At 46.6% G+C, this 23053-nt stretch overlaps 1 protein-coding gene across 3 annotated transcripts; it reads right to left on the bottom strand.

Moving 5' to 3' along the window:
• Positions 1–299: 299 nt before the first annotated feature.
• MISP (mitotic spindle positioning) lies at positions 300–22668 on the bottom strand. Of its 3 annotated transcripts, none has more exons than XM_060784910.2 (5): positions 22370–22665; positions 10408–12346; positions 8459–8637; positions 8074–8112; positions 300–647 (listed from the first exon to the last, which is right to left on the bottom strand). In XM_060784910.2, exons 1-5 carry the CDS (start codon positions 22391–22393, stop codon positions 531–533), a joined length of 2298 nt encoding a protein of 765 aa, XP_060640893.2. In that variant the 5' UTR covers positions 22394–22665; the 3' UTR covers positions 300–530. The 3 variants fall into 3 exon arrangements, with proteins under 3 accessions (XP_060640893.2, XP_060640896.2, XP_060640894.2); XM_060784913.2 differs by having other exon boundaries at positions 22366–22489; XM_060784911.2 differs by lacking the exon at positions 300–647 and having other exon boundaries at positions 8088–8167; positions 22370–22668.
• Between the last annotated feature and the right edge of the window lie 385 nt (positions 22669–23053).

Here is a 23053-nt window from a genome sequence, read left to right on the forward strand (position 1 = left end):
TCCAAGGCTTAGCAAATGACAATTCCCAGGATCCCCTAGCAATGAGCCATGATAATTAAAGGGGTATCAAATGGCATGAATGCTATAGTGCTGATGCACCTGGAGGAGTCTAAAGACCTTGTCAAACTACAACTCCCATAATCTCCTAACATTGAGCCATGGTGATTCAAAGGGTATCAAACGGCATGAATTCTACAGTGCAGATGCATCCGGAGAAGTCTAAAGACCTTGTCAAACTACAACTCCTAGGATCTCTTAGCATGTAGCGAGGAGAAATAAAGGGGTACGAAAAGCATGAATGCCACAATGGAGATGCACCCTTTATAGTGAAACGAGGAGGAGTTGAAGCAAAGATATCATTTCATCCTTCTCACCTGACAGAGCCCAGGTTTTAGTGGCCCAAAACACTACAGTAATGGGATAAAAATACAGGTGGAGGTGGGAATTAAAAAATGCAGTAGCAGAAGAGAAGTGGTATTGATTGCATCAGTGTGTAATGTAGTCCCATCCCGGTGAAAGGGATGCCTGGTTCAGTCCCTGCTGTCACTCTCCTCATCGTCGTCGCTGCAGGCGTTGCGGATTTGCCCGGCCTCCCACCGCTGAGCCAGGATGCCTCGGCGGCAAATGGCTTTGGTGGACCTCACGACCTACGGATGCAACAAGGAGAAGCTTGGTTGGATCAAAGACATTGTCGATGGAAAAACTGTCATCCCCTACTACCTGCTTTGTCTCCTGGACAAAGACTCCCATTGGGCTCTCCCTTACAACACAGCATTTCTAGTCATTGAAAAAAATACTGTTTGATGAACTTGTGGAATATTGATAGCACCTGGGTAATGACTGTGAATGTCGTGATGCAATACCTAAGGGGGTGTCATAATGGCTGAGTGTATTGTAAAGGAGTTGCACCGGCCAGAGTTTCATCTATGCTGATGATTGTGCCATTACTGCTCAAGCAGGGAACTTTGAGATGGTAGAACAGAAGCTTTCCGAAGCTCTATCAGTGATGGGCAACCTTTTGAGCTTGGTGTGTCAAAATTTGCCAAAAACCTAAGCATAACCTGGGTGGGGTGTCAACTTCGAGAAAAAAATAATTTTGCAATATTTATAGTTTAAATAAGAAAAATGTTTATTCCATGTTGAGTTATGGAGTGAACAATGCTCAAACGTGCAGATGTTAAATTTGTAGAGCCTTTTACAAATTTAAGGATGGAATTAGATTGGCTCTTATAAGGTGTACTTCCCTGTATTAGATTGGCTCTTATAAGGTGTACTTCCGCATGTGGCCGTGTGTCATCAAAAATAGCCATGCATGTCAGTGCTGACACGCATGTCATAGGTTCACCATCATGGCTCTAGGTGCTCTTACTGCCTATTACAGGAAAAACAAGCTGATCCCTAATCCATCTAAAACACAGACATGTGCCTTTCATCCCAAGACCAGACAAGCATCCCGAGCTCTGAAGATCACCTGGGAAGGAATCCCACTGGAGCATTGCAGCGCACCCAAATACCTGGGAGTCACTCTGGACCGTGTTCTTACCTACAAGAAGCACTGCCTGAACATCAAGCAAAAAGTGGGTGCTAGAAACAATATCATATGAAAGCTGACTGGCACAACCTGGGGATCACAACCAGATACAGTGAAGACATCTGCCCTTGCGCTGTGCTACTCTGCTGCTGAGTATGCATGCCCAGTGTGGAACACATCTCACCACACTAAAACAGTGGATGTGGCTCTTAATGAGACATGCCGCATTATCACGGGGTGTCTGCGCCCTACACCACTGGAGAAATTACACTGCTTAGCCGGTATTGCACCACCTGACATCCGCCAGGAAGTAGCAGCCAATAGTGAAAGGACCAAGGCAGTGACATCTCCAGCTCATCCCCTGTTTGGGTATCAGCCAGCACGTCAGCAACTTAAATCTAGAAATAGTTTTCTAAGATCTACAGAGACACTCGCTGGAACACCTCAGCAAGCGAGAGTCCAAAAGTGGCAGGCTCAAACCCAGAACCTCAACCAATGGCTGATACCAAATGAGAGACTCCCCCCTGGGCACACAGAGGACTGGGCGACTTGGAAGGCGCTGAACAGACTGCGCTCTGGCACCACGAGATGCAGAGCCAACCTTAAGAAATGGGGCTACAAAGTTGAATCCACGACATGCGAGTGTGGAGAAGAGCAAACCACTGACCACTTGGTGCAATGCAACCTGAGCCCAGCCACGTGCACAATGGAGACCTCCTTGCAGCAACACCAGAAGCACTCCAAGTGGCCAGATACTGGTCAAAGGACATTTAATCAACTACCAAACTCACAAATTTTGTATTTTGTCTGTTTGTTTGCTTTGTTCTGTTAGAAATATAATATAATTGACTGGTTGCCCTGACACTACAAATAAAAATAACCGGCCAGTCTCCCTTACTGATGATCTATCAGCAGGTCATCTACGGAGGATGAAAGAATCCATCTTTCTCTCTCCTGTGTGACTCTGTGAGTATCTGCTTATGTTGTATGTGACTATTTGATGACTGATTGATAGCAAGTACAAGGAAAGTGGATCTGTGTATCCTGTTTGTACATTTGTATATATTGCAATGGTGAAGATTAAAGCCTCCAGATGTTTTGGATGAAAACCTGAATCCATAAGTTTACTAAACAGTGTCAGATGCTTGCCAATGGACTCTGCTGATAGATGGTCTGAAGTGTGTTTCTGCTGTGAAAGGGCTCTACTGTATTTTGCTTGCTTTTGGGACACTTGCGATCCAGAACACGGCGGTTCAGGGAGGTCGTGATTAGGAAACAATAAATCATTTCACAAACCCATCCCACGGCAAACTGACTTTATAGTTTGAGCGTTCCACATTTTGCGGAATTGGGTCACACAATAGAATGGATGCGGTTATTGACGCCACTTTAAACTGCTGTGTAGTTTTGGGGAAAGCAGCAGCCCTCTTTGGCAGAGACGGCTGAATCAAGATCTTACAAAATAACAACCTCCTTCAGAGCTCCAGAGCAGTTAAAGTGGTGTCAAACTGTACTCATAGAATCATAGAGTTGGAAGACACCTCGTGAGCCATCCAGTCCAACCCCCTGTGAAGAAAGACAATTTTGCATTCAAAGCACCCCAAACAGATGGCCATCCAGCCTCTGTTTAAAAGCCCCCATAGAAGGAGCCTCCACCACACTTTGGGGTAGAGAGTTCTACTGCTGAACAGCTCTCAAAGTTCTTCCTAATGTTCTGGGAGAATCTTCTTTCTTGTAGTTTGAAACCATTGCTCCGTGTCCTAGTCTCCAGGGCAGCAGAAAACAAGCTTGCTCCCTCCTCTCTATGACTTCCCTTCACATACATGGCTATCATGTCTCCTCTCAGTCCTCTTCTTCAGGCTAAACATGCCCAGCTCTTTAAGCCACACCTCATAGGGTTTGTTCTCCAGAACCTTGAGCATTTTAGTCGCCCTCCTCTGGACACATTCCACCTTGTCAATATCTCTCTTCATTTGTGGTGCCCGGAATTGGACACAGTATAACCAAGGCAGACTAGAAGGGTAGCATGACTTCCCTGGATCTAGACATTGTACTCCTATTTATGCTGGCCAAAATCCCATTGGTTTTTTTACGTGCAGCATCACATTGTTGGCTCATGTTTAACTTGTTGTCCACAGGGACTCCAAGATCTTTTTCACATGTACTGCTGTTGAGCACTCATTCATTTTGTGTAGACATACTCTCTATTAAATATTCTCTCTAGGAATCTCAAAGCCCTCCATTTTGTCCACACAGTTGTGCCAGAGGACCCATCTATCTTCTATTTCTATCTTCTATCTATCTATCTATCTATCTATCTATCTATCTATCTATCTTGCTGTCCACGAGGACTCCAAGATCTTTTTCACACGGCTCGAGAGCAGTACGTGTGAAAAAGATCTTGGAGTCCTCGTGGACAGCAAGTTAAACATGAGCCAACAATGTGATGTGGCGGCAAAAAAAGCCAATGGGATTTTGGCCTGCATCAATAGGAGCATAGTGTCTAGATCTAGGGAAGTCATGCTCCCCCTCTATTCTGCTTTGGTTCGACCACACCTGGAATATTGTGTCCAATTCTGGGCACCACAATTCAAGAGAGATATTGACAAGCTGGAATGTGTCCAGAGGAGGGCGACTAAAATGATCAAGGGTCTGGAGAACAAGCCCTATGAGGAGCGACTTAGGGAACTGGGCATGTTTAGCCTGAAGAAGAGAAGGCTGAGAGGAGATATGATAGCCATGTATAAATATGTGAGAGGAAGCCACAGGGAGGAGGGAGCAAGCTTGTTTTCTGCTTCCTTGGAGACTACGACGCGGAACAATGGCTTCAAACTACAAGAGAGGAGATTCCATCTGAACATGAGGAAGAACTTCCTGACTGTGAGAGCCGTTCAGCAGTGGAACTCTCTGCCCCGGAGTGTGGTGGAGGCTCCTTCTTTGGAAGCTTTTAAGCAGAGGCTGGATGGCCATTTGTCAGGGGTGATTTGAATGCAATATTCCTGCTTCTTGGCAGGGGGTTGGACTGGATGGCCCATGAGGTCTCTTCCAACTCTTTGATTCTATGATTCTATGATTCTATGATTCTATCTATCCACATAATAAAAGTGAAAATGTGTATGTGGCAGAGGTGTCCACTTACACAGACAGGCTCCATCTAAAGCACTCCCTCCAAGGATATTTCAGGTTATAGCGGGCACCATGAACATATCTCCCAACCCCTGCCTATGTCCTCCCCAAACACCATACTGCCCACCACCCAAGGAATGCTTTCATTTGGAGACAATCTCATCCCAGATGTTCTGTTTTCCTCCAGAATGGACATCCCAGGGTCCCTTTCTGTCTCTCAATTGGTGTGGAATTTGCATGCCCCCGCCCACTACCTTTCGCTAAACCCTTTCCTACCCTTTCTTATGGTACACAGCAAATTGATCAGCAACTGAACAAGAGGTTTGGGGGGAATTGACCTTGATTTATAGGAGTTGTATTTCACCTACATCCAGAGAGCACTGTGAACCCAACCAACAATAGATCTGGGCCACACTTGCCATGGGTGATGGGATTTGCAGTAACCTCGCTCACTTTCTAAGACTACTGCAACCCCCCCCCCCCCGCCTGGCCCAAACTTGCCACACAGACTCCCCCATGACCCACTCTACATCTTGGTGAGGATTGGGGAAGGATGGACCAGGGACGATGGGAATTGCAGTACCTTCACCCACTTCCACAGACCACTGTGACCCCCACAAATGCCAGGCCTAGACCAAACTTGGGTCACAAAACCCCCATGACCAACAGAACACACTGGAGGTCTTTGTAGGAGAACCAACCTACCCATGTGGGAGCCACAGTTCAGAGTGCACCCAGAGCAGTCTGAACACCACCACATGACAGATCTGGACCAAACATGGCACACAGACCCAACATGCCCAACTGTGAATACAGGTGGAGTTTTGGGGTGATTGCCCTGGGAATCTGGGACTTGTAGTTCACGTGCATCCAGAGAGCACTGAACCCAGCCAACTTTGGATCTGGACCAAACTTGGCACATAGATACAACATGGCCAACTGTGCATACAGGCCTGGTTTGGGGAGGATTAACCTATGATTCCAGGAACTGTAGTTCACCCACAACCTTAAGCATTTTCTAATGAGTGTGTTCATAAAAAACCATATCAAAAACTGGCTTTTTTTCTAATAAATGGTGTTACTAATTAACTAAATGATATTACCTTTCACCCCAAAACAAACAATGCCATTTTCAAATAACCCAGACACTTGAGCTAGTCCATAATAAAAGTGAAAACAGGAAACACCAATGGCCCTCCCTCCAATAATGTTGCAGGTTTTAGTGAGCGCCATGAACATATCCAATAGCCCTGCCAATGTTCTCCACAAGCACTTCTAGATTTCATGTGTTTCCTCCACCACAGACATCCCAATGTTTCTGACTCTCCATTGGTGTGGAATTTACATGACCCTGCCCATTGCCTCTCCCTTTACTACTCTTTACTATTCTTTTCTATGGCACACAGCAAACAGAGAAATTGATCAGCAACTGAAGATAATAGAAATGGAGAATTCACCATAACGTATAGGAGGTGTAGGTACTGGGATGTATAGTTTACCTGCAATCTAAGAACTGTACTCTGAACTCCACCAACAATGGACCTTGAACTCACTTGGCACGTAGAAGCCCCATGGCCAACAAAACATACTGAAGGATTTTGGAGGGATTCAGGGTTAGGGTTAGGGGAATTGGCCTGGGCATTTTGGAGTTGTAGGTACTAGGTTTTATACTTCAGCTGCAATCAATGAGTACTCTGAACTCCACCAACGATGGACTTAAAACTGGAGGTCTTTGGAGGGATTTATAGGGGTTGTAGTTCACCTACATCCAGAGCACACTATGAATCCGAACAACGATGGGTCTGGAGCAAACTTGGCATGCATACCCGATATGCCCAAGATTGAATACTGGTGGGTTTTGAGGCGAATAGGCCTGGATATTTTGGAGTTGTAGGTACTGGGATTTATAGTTCATCTGCAATCAATGAGCACTTTGAAATCCACCAAAAATGGAATTAGACCAAGCTTGGCACACAGAGCCCACATGACCACCAAAAAATACTGGAGGTCTTTACTGGAGGGGTTTGGGAGGAACTGACCTTCCTTTCTGGGCATAGTGAGCGTTTTAGTTTATAGCCAGAGAGCACACTGAACCAGGGGTGGCTCATCCATTACGCGAAGTAAGCGGTCGCAGAACACTTTTTTTGCCAGGGGCGCAGAGGCGCCTCTGTAAATGCCCCTCGACTGCCACTTGAGGAGCGCCCCCTCAGCTCACAACAGCCCTAGCAGTCCGGGGGGAGCCTTGGCTTTTTTGCCTCGCTGCCGGGCGATACTCTTCCCAAAGGAGCCGGGCCCTTGAGCCTCGCCTAGCCCCTCTCGTTCCTGCTCCACCCGGCCACCAGGTGCGCGAGCAGAGCCGGCGCTCAATCGTTCTCCGCGTTTGATCCCTTCCCCATGACCGGCTCCCTTTCCCGATCCCCCGGCGCTCCACCTGCCTCCTCTCCTCTCCCCAATCCACCGGTGGGCCAAGGGCCAGAGCCGCCGCGCCTGGCCTGCTTTGGGTCCGGAGGCATGTCTGAAGACCCCAGCGTATGCACCAAAAGACGCCTCTTCTCCTGACTTTCTCTTCAGCCATTGGGACCAAGAGAGAGAGAGAGAGAGCCCCTCTGGCTGGAGGTATCTCCCACCTCCGCTCCCTCCTTTGTTTTTGCGCCTACCTTCAGGAAAGGTGGGCATCTCCACCTCTCTCTCTCTCTCTCTCTCTCTCTCTTGGTCCCAATGGCTGAGGAGAAAGTCAGGAGAAGAGGTGACATTTGGTGCACACGCTGGGGTCTTCAGGCACGCCTCTGGACCCAAAGCGGGCCAGGCAAGGGAGCAAGTGCGGCAAGTGTAGTTACTGGGATGTGTTGTTCACCTACAATCAAAGAGCATTCTGAACCCCACCAATGATGGAATTGAACCAAATATGGCACACAGAACTCCCACGACGAACAGAAAATATATATCAATGATTGGTTGGGGAGGGGGGTGCCAAAATACTGTTTGCTTACCGTTGAAAATTACCTAGGGCCGCCTCTGCACTGAACCCCTCTGATGATGCATCTAGAGCAAACTTACCCAACATAACAAACTTTTAAGTACTGATGAAGTAACAAACTTTAATTACTGATGTCAGTTGTAATTAATTCACAACCTTATGCATCCCCATTAATCCTCTGTCTTCTCACTTTCTCAGCTGCTTTTAAAATGTCCAGGTTTCTCTTGCCTCCTCCGGTGTGGCCCTCAGTTTACCACTATCACACATCCCAGCTTTTATTCTATGAGATGGTGGGGGTAAATGGGCTCTCTTTTTGTTAGTTCCCATCCTTAGTGGGACCAAAGTAAGCCCCTTACCCCTTCAGTCACCTCCCCCTTTTGTGGAGGAAGCATAATAGCTAACGTGAATCTATGCATGCATATATATCCACATACTTTACCTCCGTGTCAATTTCATCACTGAGTTCAATGCCAGCATACTGGGGAAGAGGAGAAAAAGGAACGTCAGCAAAGAGGAACTGAGACAAGGACGCGCTAAAGGAAAGGAAATAGAAAGGTCACTTCTGTATTTATTACAAAACATTGTTGCTTGAATAGTGAGCCTTGGAAACTTTCAAACAGGAAACACTTTTAAAAAGACAAGAAACTTGTCTCTGTAGGTTGCTTTGGGGAAAAAACAGTGAACTACATCCTTGAAAAAAGGCATGCAGACTGTGCCTTTTCTCCTCCTACTTTTTCCCGCATGCTTTTCTATATACATAGACAAAGAGAGGGGTGACAATGTGGGCTTTGCAATTGACACAGCCGAAGCAGGCGCTTCCTTACCTTCCCTTCTTCCCTCCGCCTCAACGAAGGGCTCAGGCACGTTTGGAAGCTGGACTCCGAGGAGGGCTTTCTTGAGGAAAGTCTGTCCGGAGAAGCAACAGTGGACAATCTTCCGGGAGAAGAAGGGCTCAAGATGGGCGAAGTGCAGCCAGGGGAACCGCCGGCAAAACTGGTCCGTGCTGGAGAGAAGAGAGGAAAGAGACGCACACAAGGCATGCATGTGGCACATTTTTGAAAAGCAGAGGATGGATTCCAATGTGTTGTTTCTATACAGCCAACAGCATTTATTTCTTACCCCTCTCCCCCTAAGAATCGAGGTGGGAGAGACACCGATCAAAATAAATGATAAACACATAAAACCCATCTACGGATTTTGCAATTTTGCAAAAACTTGTGGATTTGATTTGTGTCTTCTCTAGGTCCTCTGGTACAATTTCATGGCCAGGTCGTGCTGGAGGACATAGAGATCACTTCTCTATGTGCTTTTGTAGGACTTTTGGGGCAATTCTATGGTCAACTTTGGTGGAAGAGTAAGGAAGTGCAGCCCTTGCAAAAAGCTCCTTGTTGCATCTCTAACCAAGGGGGTACCTACTGTTGTATGTTAGGCTGTTCAACCTGTGATTGTGTCTGATGTTCATGATGGGAATGGGGATGATGTTCCTGATGGTGGGCCTGGGTCTGTTGGCAATGGGGATGAGGGTTTGCCTGGGCCTGCATTAAGCTTAGACAAGAGGCCTGAGCTGTCTCTGGAAGGTTGCTGTAGGTTTTTTGGGCTGTGTGGCCATATTCTAGAATCATTATTTCCCAAGCCTTTGACAATACATTGTCTCTGGAGGATTCAAAAGGTCACATTCCTGTGAGAGACTTTCACAGTCTCTCTCAGAGCAACTCTCTGAAGATGTTTTGTCAGGTGCAGAAGTTTATGAAAGTCGAGGTAATGAGAGTGTAGATAGAAAGCAAGGCTTTTGTAAACAGTGACAGAGTGCTCAGGCGCAAAGAAGATCCGTTTGTTTACAGGAAAAGAGAGATAAGAAACCTTTATCTGGTGGTAAGGTCAAGAGAAATGCTTTCCTTTCAGTTTTGGGATCTGGAAAAGCCTTATATTGATTCATGGGAATTAGTTGCCTCAGTTGCATCGACGTTGGAATTTTATGACAGTCTTGTTTTCAAGTCTTCTTAGTTTCATGTACCAAGTTTTTGCCAAGCTCCTGATTTGTGTATTGGATTTTTCATGCTGCCTAGTTTCATGGATTCTTGTGCCTAGTTTCATGGATTTGTATACCTATGGATCTTTTTTTTTTTTACCTTGAAGCTCATGGACTAACCTTTGTTTTGGAATTTTACTGTTTTTGCTAATTTTATTGCTATTTTTTACTGCTTTGCCTACTTATATTCTTCAATAAATTGCTTCCTGATTTTCCCAAGCTGGTGCGGTGTTCCTGCTCTGGTGTACGACACCTTCACTGTGTGATCAGTGCTGTTTGATATCACTTTAACTGCCATGCTCCATGCTATGTTGTTTCCCCAGCTCTTGAGCCTTTTCTGCTCAAAGATGCTGGTGCTTCACCCAACTACAGCTTCCAGGATTCCATAGCACTTAAAGTGATATCAAACTGCAGTGTAGATGCACCCTAAATCACACTGGCCAATTTATCTCAACAGAAGCTCTGGCTCTTTTAAAATGCATGTTTTAAAGCTCATGACCCAAAACAGATGCCTTGCCTGCAGACTCAATGCATAGTCAACACACAAAGGCATACAGACAAAAAAATAATGCCTCCAAAGAGCTCATGCGAAACATTCAGCTGTAATCTTTACAATACATGCTTATCGCACCCAGCCAAAATGCTTTGGGCAATGCTCAAAGATTTTTGTTTTGGACATATATTGCAATCGTCCTATAGCATTCTGCTAAGGGACATTGCAAGGCATCCTTCTTTTCCTCTCACCTGTGTTTGGGGAACGTGGGCCAGACTTGGCGGCCAGGCCGGAGTTCCTCCTCTCCTCCTGGAGCTCCAGCTCCCTCTGCAAAGCATCCCGGATCTCTTGGTCAATGAGGGCCGAGGTGCGTGGGCGCCACGTCTTGAGGGTGAACACCTCATGCCGTGGAGGAGCTGCCTGTCTGGAGGCTCTGTGTTCTTCCACTTTTGTGCTGTCGGCGAAAGAGAAGCGGAGCTTCCGGATGGGGATGGCAAAGTGAGCCTTTTGCATCACCAGTCCTTCTCCTGGGTCTCCTGAAGCCGGAAACGTTGGCCTGGGAGAACTGATCGGAGGGTTAGAAGAAGCAGAGCTTTGACCAAAGAGGAATGATTCGTCCCAGTTGTCCCGGGCCTCAGAGTTCAATTTCACATCCTGGTCAGCAACTCCCCTTTCTTTATCATGCATGGAATGGTAGGACTGCCGTGGCACTCCCGGAATCATTGCTTTGCATGGGGGAGAGGGGGTGACCCCCTGTTCGAAAACCTTCCGGCGTTGGGCAAGCTGCTGGCACTCGCCTCTGCTGTATGTTCCCGGCAGCCGCCCTTCCTTTTGGAGGTCTTCCTCACGTTTGGCTTCCTGCTCAATCTCCCTCTGGACCGGAAAGGACACACGAGGTTTCTCCTTTCCTTCTGTGAAGGCCGACCACAGGAGGGGCTTTGTTCTGATCTCGACCAGCTCGTCCCGGCTGCTGGTCCTTGGGATCCCGCGCTCTTTCCAAAGGTCTTCCTCTCTCTCCAGGGACAACCGGATCTCCCGCTCAATGGGGGTCTCTTCCGTGGCCTCAACACTGTCCGGTGGGTCTGGAGGACTTCCAGTGTACTTTCGGGACACTCTCTCATCGATAATCACCACTTTTAAGCCAGGGTGGGTTTTCCCCAAACTAACTTGATTGTTGGAAAGAGGTCCATGCCCTTGAGGGGTTGGGAGGTCTTTCTGTTCGTGAGATCCATCCCATCCTTTCTGGTGGTTCTCAGCCTCTCTCAGAACGACTGGGGCCTGGTGTCCAACCCCGTGCATCACTTGGGTCCTGCGTGGGGTCCCATATTGTTGCTCGGCTCCCAACAATATGTTAGGACTTCTCTTTTCTAGTGCCAGGAACTGCTGTCGGGCTGCAGCGAAACTAATCTGCTCCGTGTCGACGTTTTGGGGGTCCACAGGCGTGCTCCCCTGGTCAGGGGAATGGCTGTCAAAACACACAGCGAACACCGCAGTGTAGTTTGGGCTGGCCTGGGTGGTACTCCGACGCTCGGCAACGGTGGTGCTTTTCCACACCGTTTGGCTCTTGATAACCTCCTGCCGTTCGGCCTCCAGCTCTTGGGCTTTCTCCGGTGAGAGTTCCTCAGGGGGGATCCGATACGGGAGTTCGTCCTCGTCTTCCCCGTCAAAAAGCCGGGACGGCTTCTTCTCCCCTTTGTAGGCCCGGACGTCGTATAGGTAGCCGGACTTGACCACGGCCAGCCGGGAGTCCCTGTCTTGGGGTGGCGTCCAGAGGTCCGACTGGCCGTTGATGGACTTCTCCATCCATCCGGATCTTTCTCCCAAGCCATCTCTCCTTTTCCATCTACTGTCAGCCTTCGTATCCTGGTGCTTGAAGTCAACTTGCTTGTTTCCCCTGGCGTCAGAGCCCATCTCTTCTTGCTTTATGGTCCAATGACCATTTTGTTCTTGATTCTGTAGGCCTGTATTTGGAAAGTTCGTAAACACAGCGTTCCGCACGTTTGGTTCCATTATATGGACAACCTCCTTCTCCTCTCCTTCTCCTCCTCCTTTTTCTCCTCCTTCTCCTTCACCTTCCTCTTCTTTTCCTCCCGACTCCTCTTGGATTTTGGGGTAAACCTCTTGTTTCACAAGCTTTGCTTGGTATTTCAGACTTTCTTCCTTTAGCTCCGGACTGTCGCTTCCTAATTTCTGGAGATAAAATAATAATTTGTATTTATTTGTTTGTTGGATTCTTTCTCCCCAAATGGGATCTAAGATGGCTTCTAGAAGTTCAATCGCAACCTAATTTTATTAAATGTAAACAAATAATTAAATAGCAGTGTTATTGAAAGCATACAAAACCAAAATCCTCAGGACCCTAGTTTAGTTTATCAGCATCCCACAATATATGTAGTCTCTCAACATGTTCTAAGTCCTCCTGTCCAACTCTATGATGTTCTGAGACTGGAAGATATTCATTTCAAAAGGGTTTCCTATTATTCGCAGTTCTCAAAGTCTGGGAACATCTCTGCAGATCTAGGGATCCTATTGTATGACATTTGCACCCATCCTCACATCTGCGCCTCAGTATGATATAAAAATGATACACGACTTCCCTCTTCTGGAAGAAATGAGAATTTCAGTGTGTGTCTGTCCTGCAAGCGGAAAAAAGCAAAGACTTGGAAGGATTGCTGGAACAAACACAAATAACGAAATTTGCAAAGCAGACGACAAATTGGGACAGTTTCAGGAAACCCAGTGCTTTTGTTTATTCTGAAAATAAATGCAGTTGATGTTGTCATTCTGTTTATTCATAACTAGCATGGGAACCCGGTGTTGCCCGGGTTATTTCAAAAAGTCAATTTTTTAATTGTACAAAATGCGTAAGGTCGTGGGTTAACTACAACTCACATTATGCTAGGTTCACCCCGAAAAACTCCATCAGTACTTAACGTTTGTTATGTTGGGCAAGTTGACTCTAGATGCATCGTGGGTGGGGTACAGTGTACTCTCTTGCTGCAGGATGGACTACAACTCCCAATATGAGAGACAGTCCCCTCAAACCCCTCCAGTAGGTTGAGCTAGTCATGGAGGTTCTGTGTGCCAAATTTGGCCCAGGTCCATTAGCGGTGGAGGTCACAGGTTCTCTGGTTGTGGGTGAACTAGTACTCGCAGAAAGGAAGGTCAGTCCCTCATCCCCATCCCCCTGCAAGTAATCAAACATCAGCATATCAGTTACGTGTATCAAGTTTGATCCAGATTCTGCAGCGTTTCTCAACCTGGGGATCAGGACCCGGGGGGGGGGGGGGATGATCGCAAGGGGATGTCAGAGGGGTCACCAAAGACCATCAGGAAACACAGTATTTTCTGTTGGGCATGGGGGTTCTGTGTGGGAAGTTTGGCTCAATTCTCTCATTGGTGGGGTTCAAAATGCTCTTTGATTGTAGGTGAACTATAAATCCCAGCAACTACAACTTCCAAATGTTAAGGTCTATTTCCCCCCAAACTCCACCAGTGTTCACATTTGGGCAAATTGAGTATTTGTGCCTAGTTTGGCCCAGATCCATCATTGAGTCCATCGTGCTCTCTGGATGTAGGTGAACTACAACTCTAAAACTTAAAGTAAATGCCCACCAAACCCTTCCATTATATTTTCTTGGTCATGGGAGTTCTGTGTGCCAAGTTTGGTTCAATTCCATCATTGGTGGAGTTTAGAATACTCTTTTATTGTAGGGTGAACTATAAATCCCAGCAACTATAACTCCCAAATGACAAAAATCAATTCTGCCCCCCAACCCCACCGGTATTCAAATTTGCGCATATGGGGTATATGTGCCAAATTTGGTCCAGTGAATGAAAATACATCCTGCATATCAGAGATTTACATGACGATTCATAACAGTAGTTACAGTTATGAAGTAGCAACGAACATAATGTTATGTTTGGGGGTCACCACAACATGAGGAACTGTATTAAGGGGTCACGGCATTAGGAAGGTTGAGAAACACCAGATCCATCGGTGTTTAGATTCACAGAGCTCTCTGGATGTAGGTGAACTGCAACTCCCCCAAATCAAGCTGAATTTGGTGGTTTGTTGTTGTTCATTCGTTCAGTCGTCTCTGACTCTTTGTGACCTCATGGACCAGCCCACGCCAGAGCTCCCTGTCGGCCGTCACCACCCCCAGCTCCTTCAAGGTCAATCCAGTCACTTCAAGGTTGCCATCCATCCATCTTGCCCTCGGTTGGCCCCTCTTCCTTTTACCTTCCACTTTCCCCAGCATAATTGTCTTCTCCAGGCTTTGCTGTCTCCTCATGATGTGGCCAAAGTACTTCAACTTTGTCTCTAGTATCCTTCCCTCCAGTGAGCAGTCGGGCTTTATTTCCTGGAGGATGGACTGGTTGGATCTTCTCGCAGTCCAAGGCACTCTCAGAACTTTCCTCCAACACCACAGTTCAAAAGCATCGATCTTCCTTCGCTCAGCCTTCCCTAAGGTCCAGCGCTCACATCCGTAGGTGGTGGTGCAGCAGGTTAAAGCACTGAACTGCTGAATTTGCTGATTGAAAGGTTGCCAGTTCGAATCTGGGGAGCGAGGTGAGGCCCAGCTTCTACCAATTTAGCATTCGAAAACATGCAAATGTGAGTAGATCAATAGGTACCACTTCTGCAGGAAGATAACAGTGCTCCATGCAGTCATGCTGCCCACATGACCTTGATGGTGATTTTCCTGCATGGAATAATAAAGAGGGTTGGACTAGATGGCCCTATGGGTCCCTTCTTACTCTACGACTCTATGAAAGAAATACAAATCCTAACTTCTCCTTGTAGAGCCATGCCAGTAACCCCTTCAGAAAGAAAGACTTGGCTGTTCTCATTCCTTTCTCTTCCTCCTCCTCCACTTGCAAGGTGAAGATGGAATTCTTGCCCATCCCTTCACTCCTCCAAACGGGACTCTCCGTTGGTATGTGCACTTTGACAGATTCTTGAAGGTCTATTCATTCCTCCGGCTGTTTGCTCTGCTCCTCTCCTCCAACTCTGCCCTTTGGCTGGAGCCCAAAGTCCACCTGAAGGAGGAGGCGGTGGGTCTGTGGAATGCCAGCAAGGAGGTTTCGCTTGCCGTTTGCACCGCCCAGAGAGAGAGCAAAGCACAACAGCAACTTAGGGAAATACCCTGCCACGGAGGCACTTTGCTCCTAGGTCCATCGGGCATTGCATCTGCTCCTTAGCTTTGGTTTAAAACTACAATTTTAGATCCATATGTTCCTTGGGGTGATTGTGGTGCACAAACGGAGCACGGGCCAGCTCTGTGGTGCTGCAGCAAGAGAACGCAATGCGAGTAATAGAAGCGTAAATTACTAGTTTCCAGGGAAGGAATAGTCTCGCTCTGTTCTGTAATCAGGCATCACTTCATCTTAAAAAGGTTGCTTTGAGCATGCATTCCCCAGTTTTTGCAAAATGCAAATGGTTGGAGATTGGAGGGGATGCCATTTCGGACACTCCCAAATACAACTCTCTGCTTTTGGCAAAATCTGCTATTCAAAAACCTCAACACCGTTGCTGTCTTTTCGATTCCTCGGCACAAACATACATCAATATGGAGATTTTAGTTAAAATCTCAGAAGAAGACCCGTCATCTAAGAAGAAACGAACTGTTGTTGAAGGCTTTCATGTTCAGAATCACTGGGTTGCTGTGAGTTTTCCGGGTTGTCTGGCCATGCTCCAGAAGTATTCTCTCCTGATGTTTCACCCACATCTATGGCAGGCATCCTCAGAGGGTGTGAGGTTTGTGGGAAACTAGGCAAGTGAGGTTTAAGCTAAGCTTGAGTTTTCCGGGCTGTCTGGCCATGTTCTTGTGGCCATTAAAACGTGTACATCAGTTGCATCCATACCTTGGGAAGTCAGACATGACCACGGTAGTCCACACCCTGGTTACATCCCGAACAAACTACTGCAACGCGCTCTATGTGGAGCTACCTTTGAAGACTGTTCCAATTCTGGGCACCACAATTCAAGAGAGATATTGACAAGCTGGAATGTGTCCAGAGGAGGGTGACTAAAATGATCAAGGGTCTGGAGAACAAGCCCTATGAGGAGCGGCTTAAGGAGCTGGGCATGTTTAGCCTGAAGAAGAGAAGGCTGAGAGGAGATATGCTAGCCATGTATAAATATGTGAGAGGAAGCCACAGGGAGGAGGGAGCAAGCTTGTTTTCTGCTTCCTTGGAGACTAGGACGCGGAACAATGGCTTCAAACTACAAGAGAGGAGATTCCACCTGAACATGAGGAAGAACTTCCTGACTGTGAGAGCCGTTCAGCAGTGGAACTCTCTGCCCCAGAGTGTGGTGGAGGCTCCTTCTTTGGAAGCGTTTTAAACAGAGGCTGGATGGCCATCTGTCAGGGGTGATTTGAATGCAATATTCCTGCTTCTTGGCAGGGGGTTGGACTGGATGGCCCAGGAGGTCTCTTCCAACTCTTTGATTCTATGATTCTATGTTCAGAAGCTACAAATGGTCTAACTGGTGGTAGCCAGATAGCTCACCGAAGTGGCATTCAGGGAGCACACAACCCCACTGTTACGTCAGCTCCACTGGCGGCCAGTTTGCTACCGAGCATAATTCAGTGTGCTGGCTTTAGCATATAAAGCCCTAAACCAGGGGTGCCTCAAACTATGGCCCGAAGGCCGGATACGGCCCTCCAAGGTCATTTACCGAGCCCTCACTCAGAGTCAACCTAAGTCTGAAATGACCTTAAAGCACACAACAAGAATAACAATCCTATCTCATCAGCCAAAAGCAGGCCCACACTTTCCACTGAAATACTAATAAGTTTATATTTGTTAAAATTGTTCTTCATTTTAATTATTGTATTGTTTTTTAAGTGTTTTTTGTACTACAAATAAGACATGTGCAGTCTACATAGGAATTCATTCATGTTTTTTTCAAATTATAATCTGGCCCTCCAACAGTTTGAGGGACTGTGACCTGGCCCTCTGTTTAAAAAGTTTGAGGACCCCTGCCCTAAACGGTTCTAGCCCAGCTTACTTGTCCAAACGTATCTCCCTCTATGAACCACTGCGGAGATTAAGATCATCTGGGGAAGACCTGCTCTCGATCCCACCTCCCTCGCAGGCGCGATTGGCGGAGCAAGAGACAGGGCCTTCTCAGTGGTGGCCCCTCGGCTGTGGAACTCCCTCCTCAGGGATATTACATCAGTCCCCTCCCTCCTGACCTTCTGCAAGAGAGTGAAAACGTGGTTTTGTGACCAAGCCTTTAGAGAACTTGTGCAATAGATAGACTTGGAACAATGTGAAATGACCATTGGAACGGCTCAGATTGTGCTCGTGGATTACGTGTCTAACTCTGAATGTATGGTTTTTAAATGTTTCAATTGTTTTTAATGCACTTTTAAATTCTATTTTAATATTTATTTAGGTGTACATTGTGTTTTAAGGCATCAAATCATTGCCTGTATGTAAAGCCGCCTTGAGTCCCCTCTGGGGTGAGAAAGGTAGAAATGTCATAAATAAATAAATAAATAAATAGTGTTCGAGAAGCATTCTCTCCTGACGTTTCACCCACATCTATGGCAGGCATCCTCAGAGGTTGTGAGAGCCAGGCTTTAGCACAGCAGATTAACCGCCAGCTTCAGTAAATCTTGCCAACCAAAAGGTTGACAATTCGAAGCCCAGGTCAGGGTGATCTCCTGGCCTTTAGCCCGGCTGCTGCCAACCTAGCAGTTTCCACAACAGCAATGTAAGTAGATAAATAGGTGCCGTCTCAAAGCAGGGAGGTATCTAATGCACCCATAAGAAAATGCCGGTAATTTGATCAAGGAGGAAGTTTATGAACAAAGCTCTTCGGGAAGGAAAGTGGAGCACCTCCCGTGCCTGGAACTGAGCACAGTCTCCAAGATGTTGAAGATGGAACAGCCTATATATACCTCTATGTCCGTACAGTTGTCTGTCTTGTCAGTGTATAACGGCATTGAATATTTGCCGTATATGTGTTCTGTGATCTGCCCTGAGGTCCCTTCGGGGTGAGAAGGGCAAAATATAAATACTGTCGATTAATAAATAAATAAATGTGAGGTCTGTTGGAAGCTAGGCAAGTGAGGTGTATATATCTGTGGAATAATGTCCAGGGTGAGAGAAAGAACTCTGGTTTATTGGACATGCTTGTGAATTTCAATTCAACCAGAGAAGTCAGCCATAGCAGAGCACCAGATGAATCAACCTGGACACAGCATATTATTGGAGAACACAGAAATGCTGGACCACTCTAACAACCACTATGTTAGACTATACAGAGAAGCCATTGAAATCCACAAGTATGAGGACAATTTCAACACAAAGGAGAAAACCATGAAAATCAACAAAATCTGGCTACCAGTATTTAAAAAAACCTTTAAAATCAGGACAGTAAATAAAGAACAACACTCAGAAAATGGGAATTCCTAAAATGAAACAATCAGGGCCAGCTAATACTTCCCAACAAAGGATTCCCCCAGGCAGAAAGCAGCCAGGCGTTGAAACTGCAAGACCATTCAATACTAATCAAAGTAGCCAATTGCAGCATTCAGACAGACAATTTCTTTCTCCCACCCTGGACATTATTCCAAAGATATATAAATCTCACTTACCTAGTTTCCAACAGACCTCACAATCTTTAAGGATGCCTACCAGAGATGTGGGCAAAACATCAGGAGAGAATGCTTCTGGAACATAGCCAGACCACCCAGAAAACTCACAGCAACCCAATAGCAAACCTGACTGAAATGAAGGACTTTAACCACGAGCACAGATACAGAGGTCTATATGATACTACGTCATGAAATTCCAAAGTCAGGACGATCCATAGCATTCCTGTTTTCTAGGTACAGATGTGAAAGCAGGACAGCAAAGAAAAACGGGAAATGTTGAAGGCTGGAGGAAAAGAGGAAGGAGAGATGAACTCCATCAAGGAAGCAACGGCTGCTTCTCCTGAGTGTCAGTGGGGTTCTTTGGAACCTCAGTGTTGCCATAAGGATAGCAAGGACTGAAAGAGGTAATGCCTTTGAGGTCTATACAGGCGGATAGCTGTCAATAGGCCTCAGAATATGTGTTGTCGAAGGCTTTCATGGCTGGAATCACTGGGTTGCTGTGAGTTTCCTGGGCTATATGGCCATGTTCCAGAAGCATTATCTCTTGACGTTTCGCCCACATATATGGCAGGCATCCTCAGAGGTTGTGAGGTCTGTGGGAAACTAGACAACCTCAGAAAAGTTCCTCCAAGAAGTCACGGAATCATAGTTGGAAAAGACCATATGGGCCATCTAGTCCAACCCCTTTCTGCCATGCAGGAAAAGCACAATCAAAGCACCCCTGACAGATGGCCATCCAGCCTCTGTTTTAAAACTTCCAAGGAAGGACTCCCAAGGCAGAGAGTTCCACAGCTGAACAGCTTGTACGGTCAGGAAGTTCTTATTTATTTATTTATTTATTTATTTAATATACCGCTTTTCTCAGCCCTCAGGTGACTCAAAGCAGTGAACAACATCGATACAAAACATCACGAGACAAGTATAGGGCAATTAAAAACAATTGTAACATAAATAATTAAACATCAGTATAACAATCATTAGCGCCTCAACAGTAAAATCAGAATCCAGTCTCCTCATCCATTATTCCGTATTCCTATGTTCAATTACACTGTTTAATCAAATGCTTGTTTGAACAGCCAGGTCTTCAGGAGGGGGCCGATCTGATATCTGCAGGCAGGGCATTCCACAGCCGAGGAGCCACCACTGAGAAGGCCCTGTCTCTCATCCCCGCCAAGCGCGCCTGTGATGCAGGCGGGATAGAGAGCAGGGCCTCCCCAGATGATCTTAGTGTCCTAGCCGGTTCATAGGAGGAGATGCGTTCGAAGAGGTAAGTAGGGATAGAACCATTTAGGGCTTTATAGGCTAACGCCAGCACTTTGAATTGCGCCCAGTAGCAAACTGGCAGCCAGTGGAGCTGGCGCAACAGAGGAGTAGTATGCTCCCTGAGTGCCGCTCCTGTTAGCAACCTGGCTGCTGAACGCTGGATCATTTGAAGCTTCCGAGCAGTCTTCAAAAGCAACCCCATGTAGAGAGTGTTGCAGTAGTCTATACGGGATGTAACCAGAGAGTTGATTACCGTGGCCAAGTCAGACTTCCCAAGGTACGGGTGCAGCTGGCGCACAAGTTTTATCTGTGCAAATGCACCCCTGGTCACCGCTGAAACCTGGGGTTCCAGGTTCAGCTTTCTTCCTAATGTTCAGGTGGAATCTCCTTTCCTATCGTGTGAACCCATTGCTCTGAGTCCCAAGTTTCAAGGGCAGCAGAAAACAAGCCCATTCCCTCTTCCTTATGGCATCCTTTCATATATTTATACATGGCGCCTCATGTCTCCTTTCAACCTTCTCTTCTGCAGGCTAAACATGCACAGTTCTTTAAGATGCTCCTCATAGGACCTGGTCTCCAGACCTTTGATCATTTTAGTTGACCTCCTCTGGACACCTTCCAGCTTGTCAATGTCTCTATTAAATTGCTTGGCTCAGAATTGGACACAGTATTGCAGGTAAAGAGGTCTCGCCAAAGCAGAATACAAAGGCGTCATGACTTCCCTTGATCTAGACCAGTGGTTCTCAACCTTCCTAATGCTGCAACCCCTCAATACAGTTCTTTATGTTGTGGTGACCCCCAACCATAACATTTTTTTCGTTGCTACTTCATAACTGTAATTCTGCTGTTATGAATTGTAATATAAATATCTGATATGCAGGATGTATTTTCATTCACTGTAGCAAATTTGGCACAAATACCTGATACATCCAAATTTGAATACTGGTGGGATTGGCGGGAGGGTTGGGTTGATTTTGTCATTTGGGAGTTGTAGGTGCTGGGATTTATAGTTCACCTACAATCAAAGAGCATTCCAAACTCCACCAATGATGGAATTGAAGCAGACTTGGCACACAGAACTCCCATGACCAACAGAAAATACTGGAAGGGTTAGGTGGGCATTGACCTTGAGTTTTGGAGTTGTAGTTCACCTACATCCAGAAAGTACTGTGGACTCAAACAATGATGGATCTGGATCAAAGTTGGCACGAGTACTCAATACGCACAATTGGTGGAGTTTGGGGAATATAGACCTTGACATTTGGGAGTTTTAGTTGCTGGTATTTATAGTTCACCTACAATCAAAGAGCATTCTGAACTTCACCAATGATGGAATTGAAGCAGACTTGGCACACAGAACTCCCATGACCAACAGAAAATACTGGAAGGGTTAGGTGGGCATTGACCTTGAGTTTTGGAGTTGTAGTTCACCTACATCCAGAGAGTACTGTGGACTCAAACAATGATGGATCTGGATCAAAGTTGGCACGAGTACTCAATACGCACAATTGGTGGAGTTTGGGGAATATAGACCTTGACATTTGGAAGTTTTAGTTGCTGGGATTTATAGTTCACCTACAATCAAAGAGCATTCTGAACTTCACCAATGATGGAATTGAAGCAGACTTGGCACACAGAACTCCCATGACCAACAGAAAATACTGGAAGGGTTAGGTGGGCATTGACCTTGAGTTTTGGAGTTGTAGTTCACCTACATCCAGAGAGTACTGTGGACTCAAACAATGATGGATCTGGATCAAAGTTGGCATGAGTACTCAATACGCACAATTGGTGGAGTTTGGGGAATATAGACCTTGACATTTGGGAGTTTTAGTTGCTGGGATATATAGTTCACCTACAATCAAAGAGCATTCCGAACCCCACTAACAATACAATTGGGCCAAACTTCCCTGACACCCCCTCGTGGCCTCCCAGGGGTCCCAACCCCCAGGTTGAGAAACTCTGATCTAGACACTAGACTCCTTTTGATGCAGCCCAAAATCCCATTTGCATTTTAAGCTTCTGTATCAACTTGCCCAAATGATAACTTCCCATAACCTACTCCATCCTAGGGTGTGTTGTACAGCCAGTCCACTTTCTTTACAGGAAAGCCCTTTTCCCGTATTGTACGGCTGTCCCTGCACAAACAAACATAGCTCTAATGGACTCACAATCTCTAACCACTCGAAAAGCCATCACGGCCAACAGTGAGGAGAGTAATAGCAACGCCCCCAAACTCTGGACAGAAATGTGTGCCACTCGACTGGATTCAGAGAGAGAATGACTCCACATTCATCCCCAATGGGACGCATTTCTGCCTCACCAACTCACCAACCTGTGTGGATTTGGAAAGAGCCATGTTCCAGATGCTGTCAAAGCAATATCCCTTTCAGACCGAACTTGGTGGCCACTTAGTGAATGTCCATCCTCCACCGATGACCCATTGGAAGCCAGACACTAGACCTCCCTTCTTCCCAGCACAAAGACCTGTCAGGGTCTCCTCCAGGAGATGTTTGCGAGCTCCATTTGCTGTTCCCAAACATGAACAGGGAAGGGAGGGGCACCCAGGCCTTGCGAGGGAGGCCCCTGCGGCTGGTGCCGTGGGCTGCTGCTGCGTCAGTCTGATAAGGCCTTTGCCCTCCCTCCGTCCCTCTCCACCTGCCTCCGCTCAACAGGCGAGGAATTCCAGGGACTCAAAAGCAGAGAGGTTGAACTAAAACTGGGTCTGGGGCTTAGCTCCACCTACTGTGGTCAGCCTCTTTACCTGGAACAACACTGTGTCCAATTCTGGGCACCACAATTTAAGAGAGATATTGACTCTAAGCTGGAAGAGGGCAACAAAAAGGATCAAAGATCTGGAGATCATGAATAATCTCTATGAGGATCGGCTTAAAGAGCTGGGTCTGTTTAGCCTGCAGAAGAGAAGGTTGAGAGGAGACAAGATGGCTATGTTTAAATATGGGAAAGATGTCCCAAGGAAGAGGGAGCAGGCTTGTTTTCAAAGGACTCAATGTTGCTC

This window comes from Anolis sagrei, chromosome X (assembly GCF_037176765.1).
Source record: "Anolis sagrei isolate rAnoSag1 chromosome X, rAnoSag1.mat, whole genome shotgun sequence".
NCBI lineage: Eukaryota > Metazoa > Chordata > Lepidosauria > Squamata > Dactyloidae > Anolis > Anolis sagrei.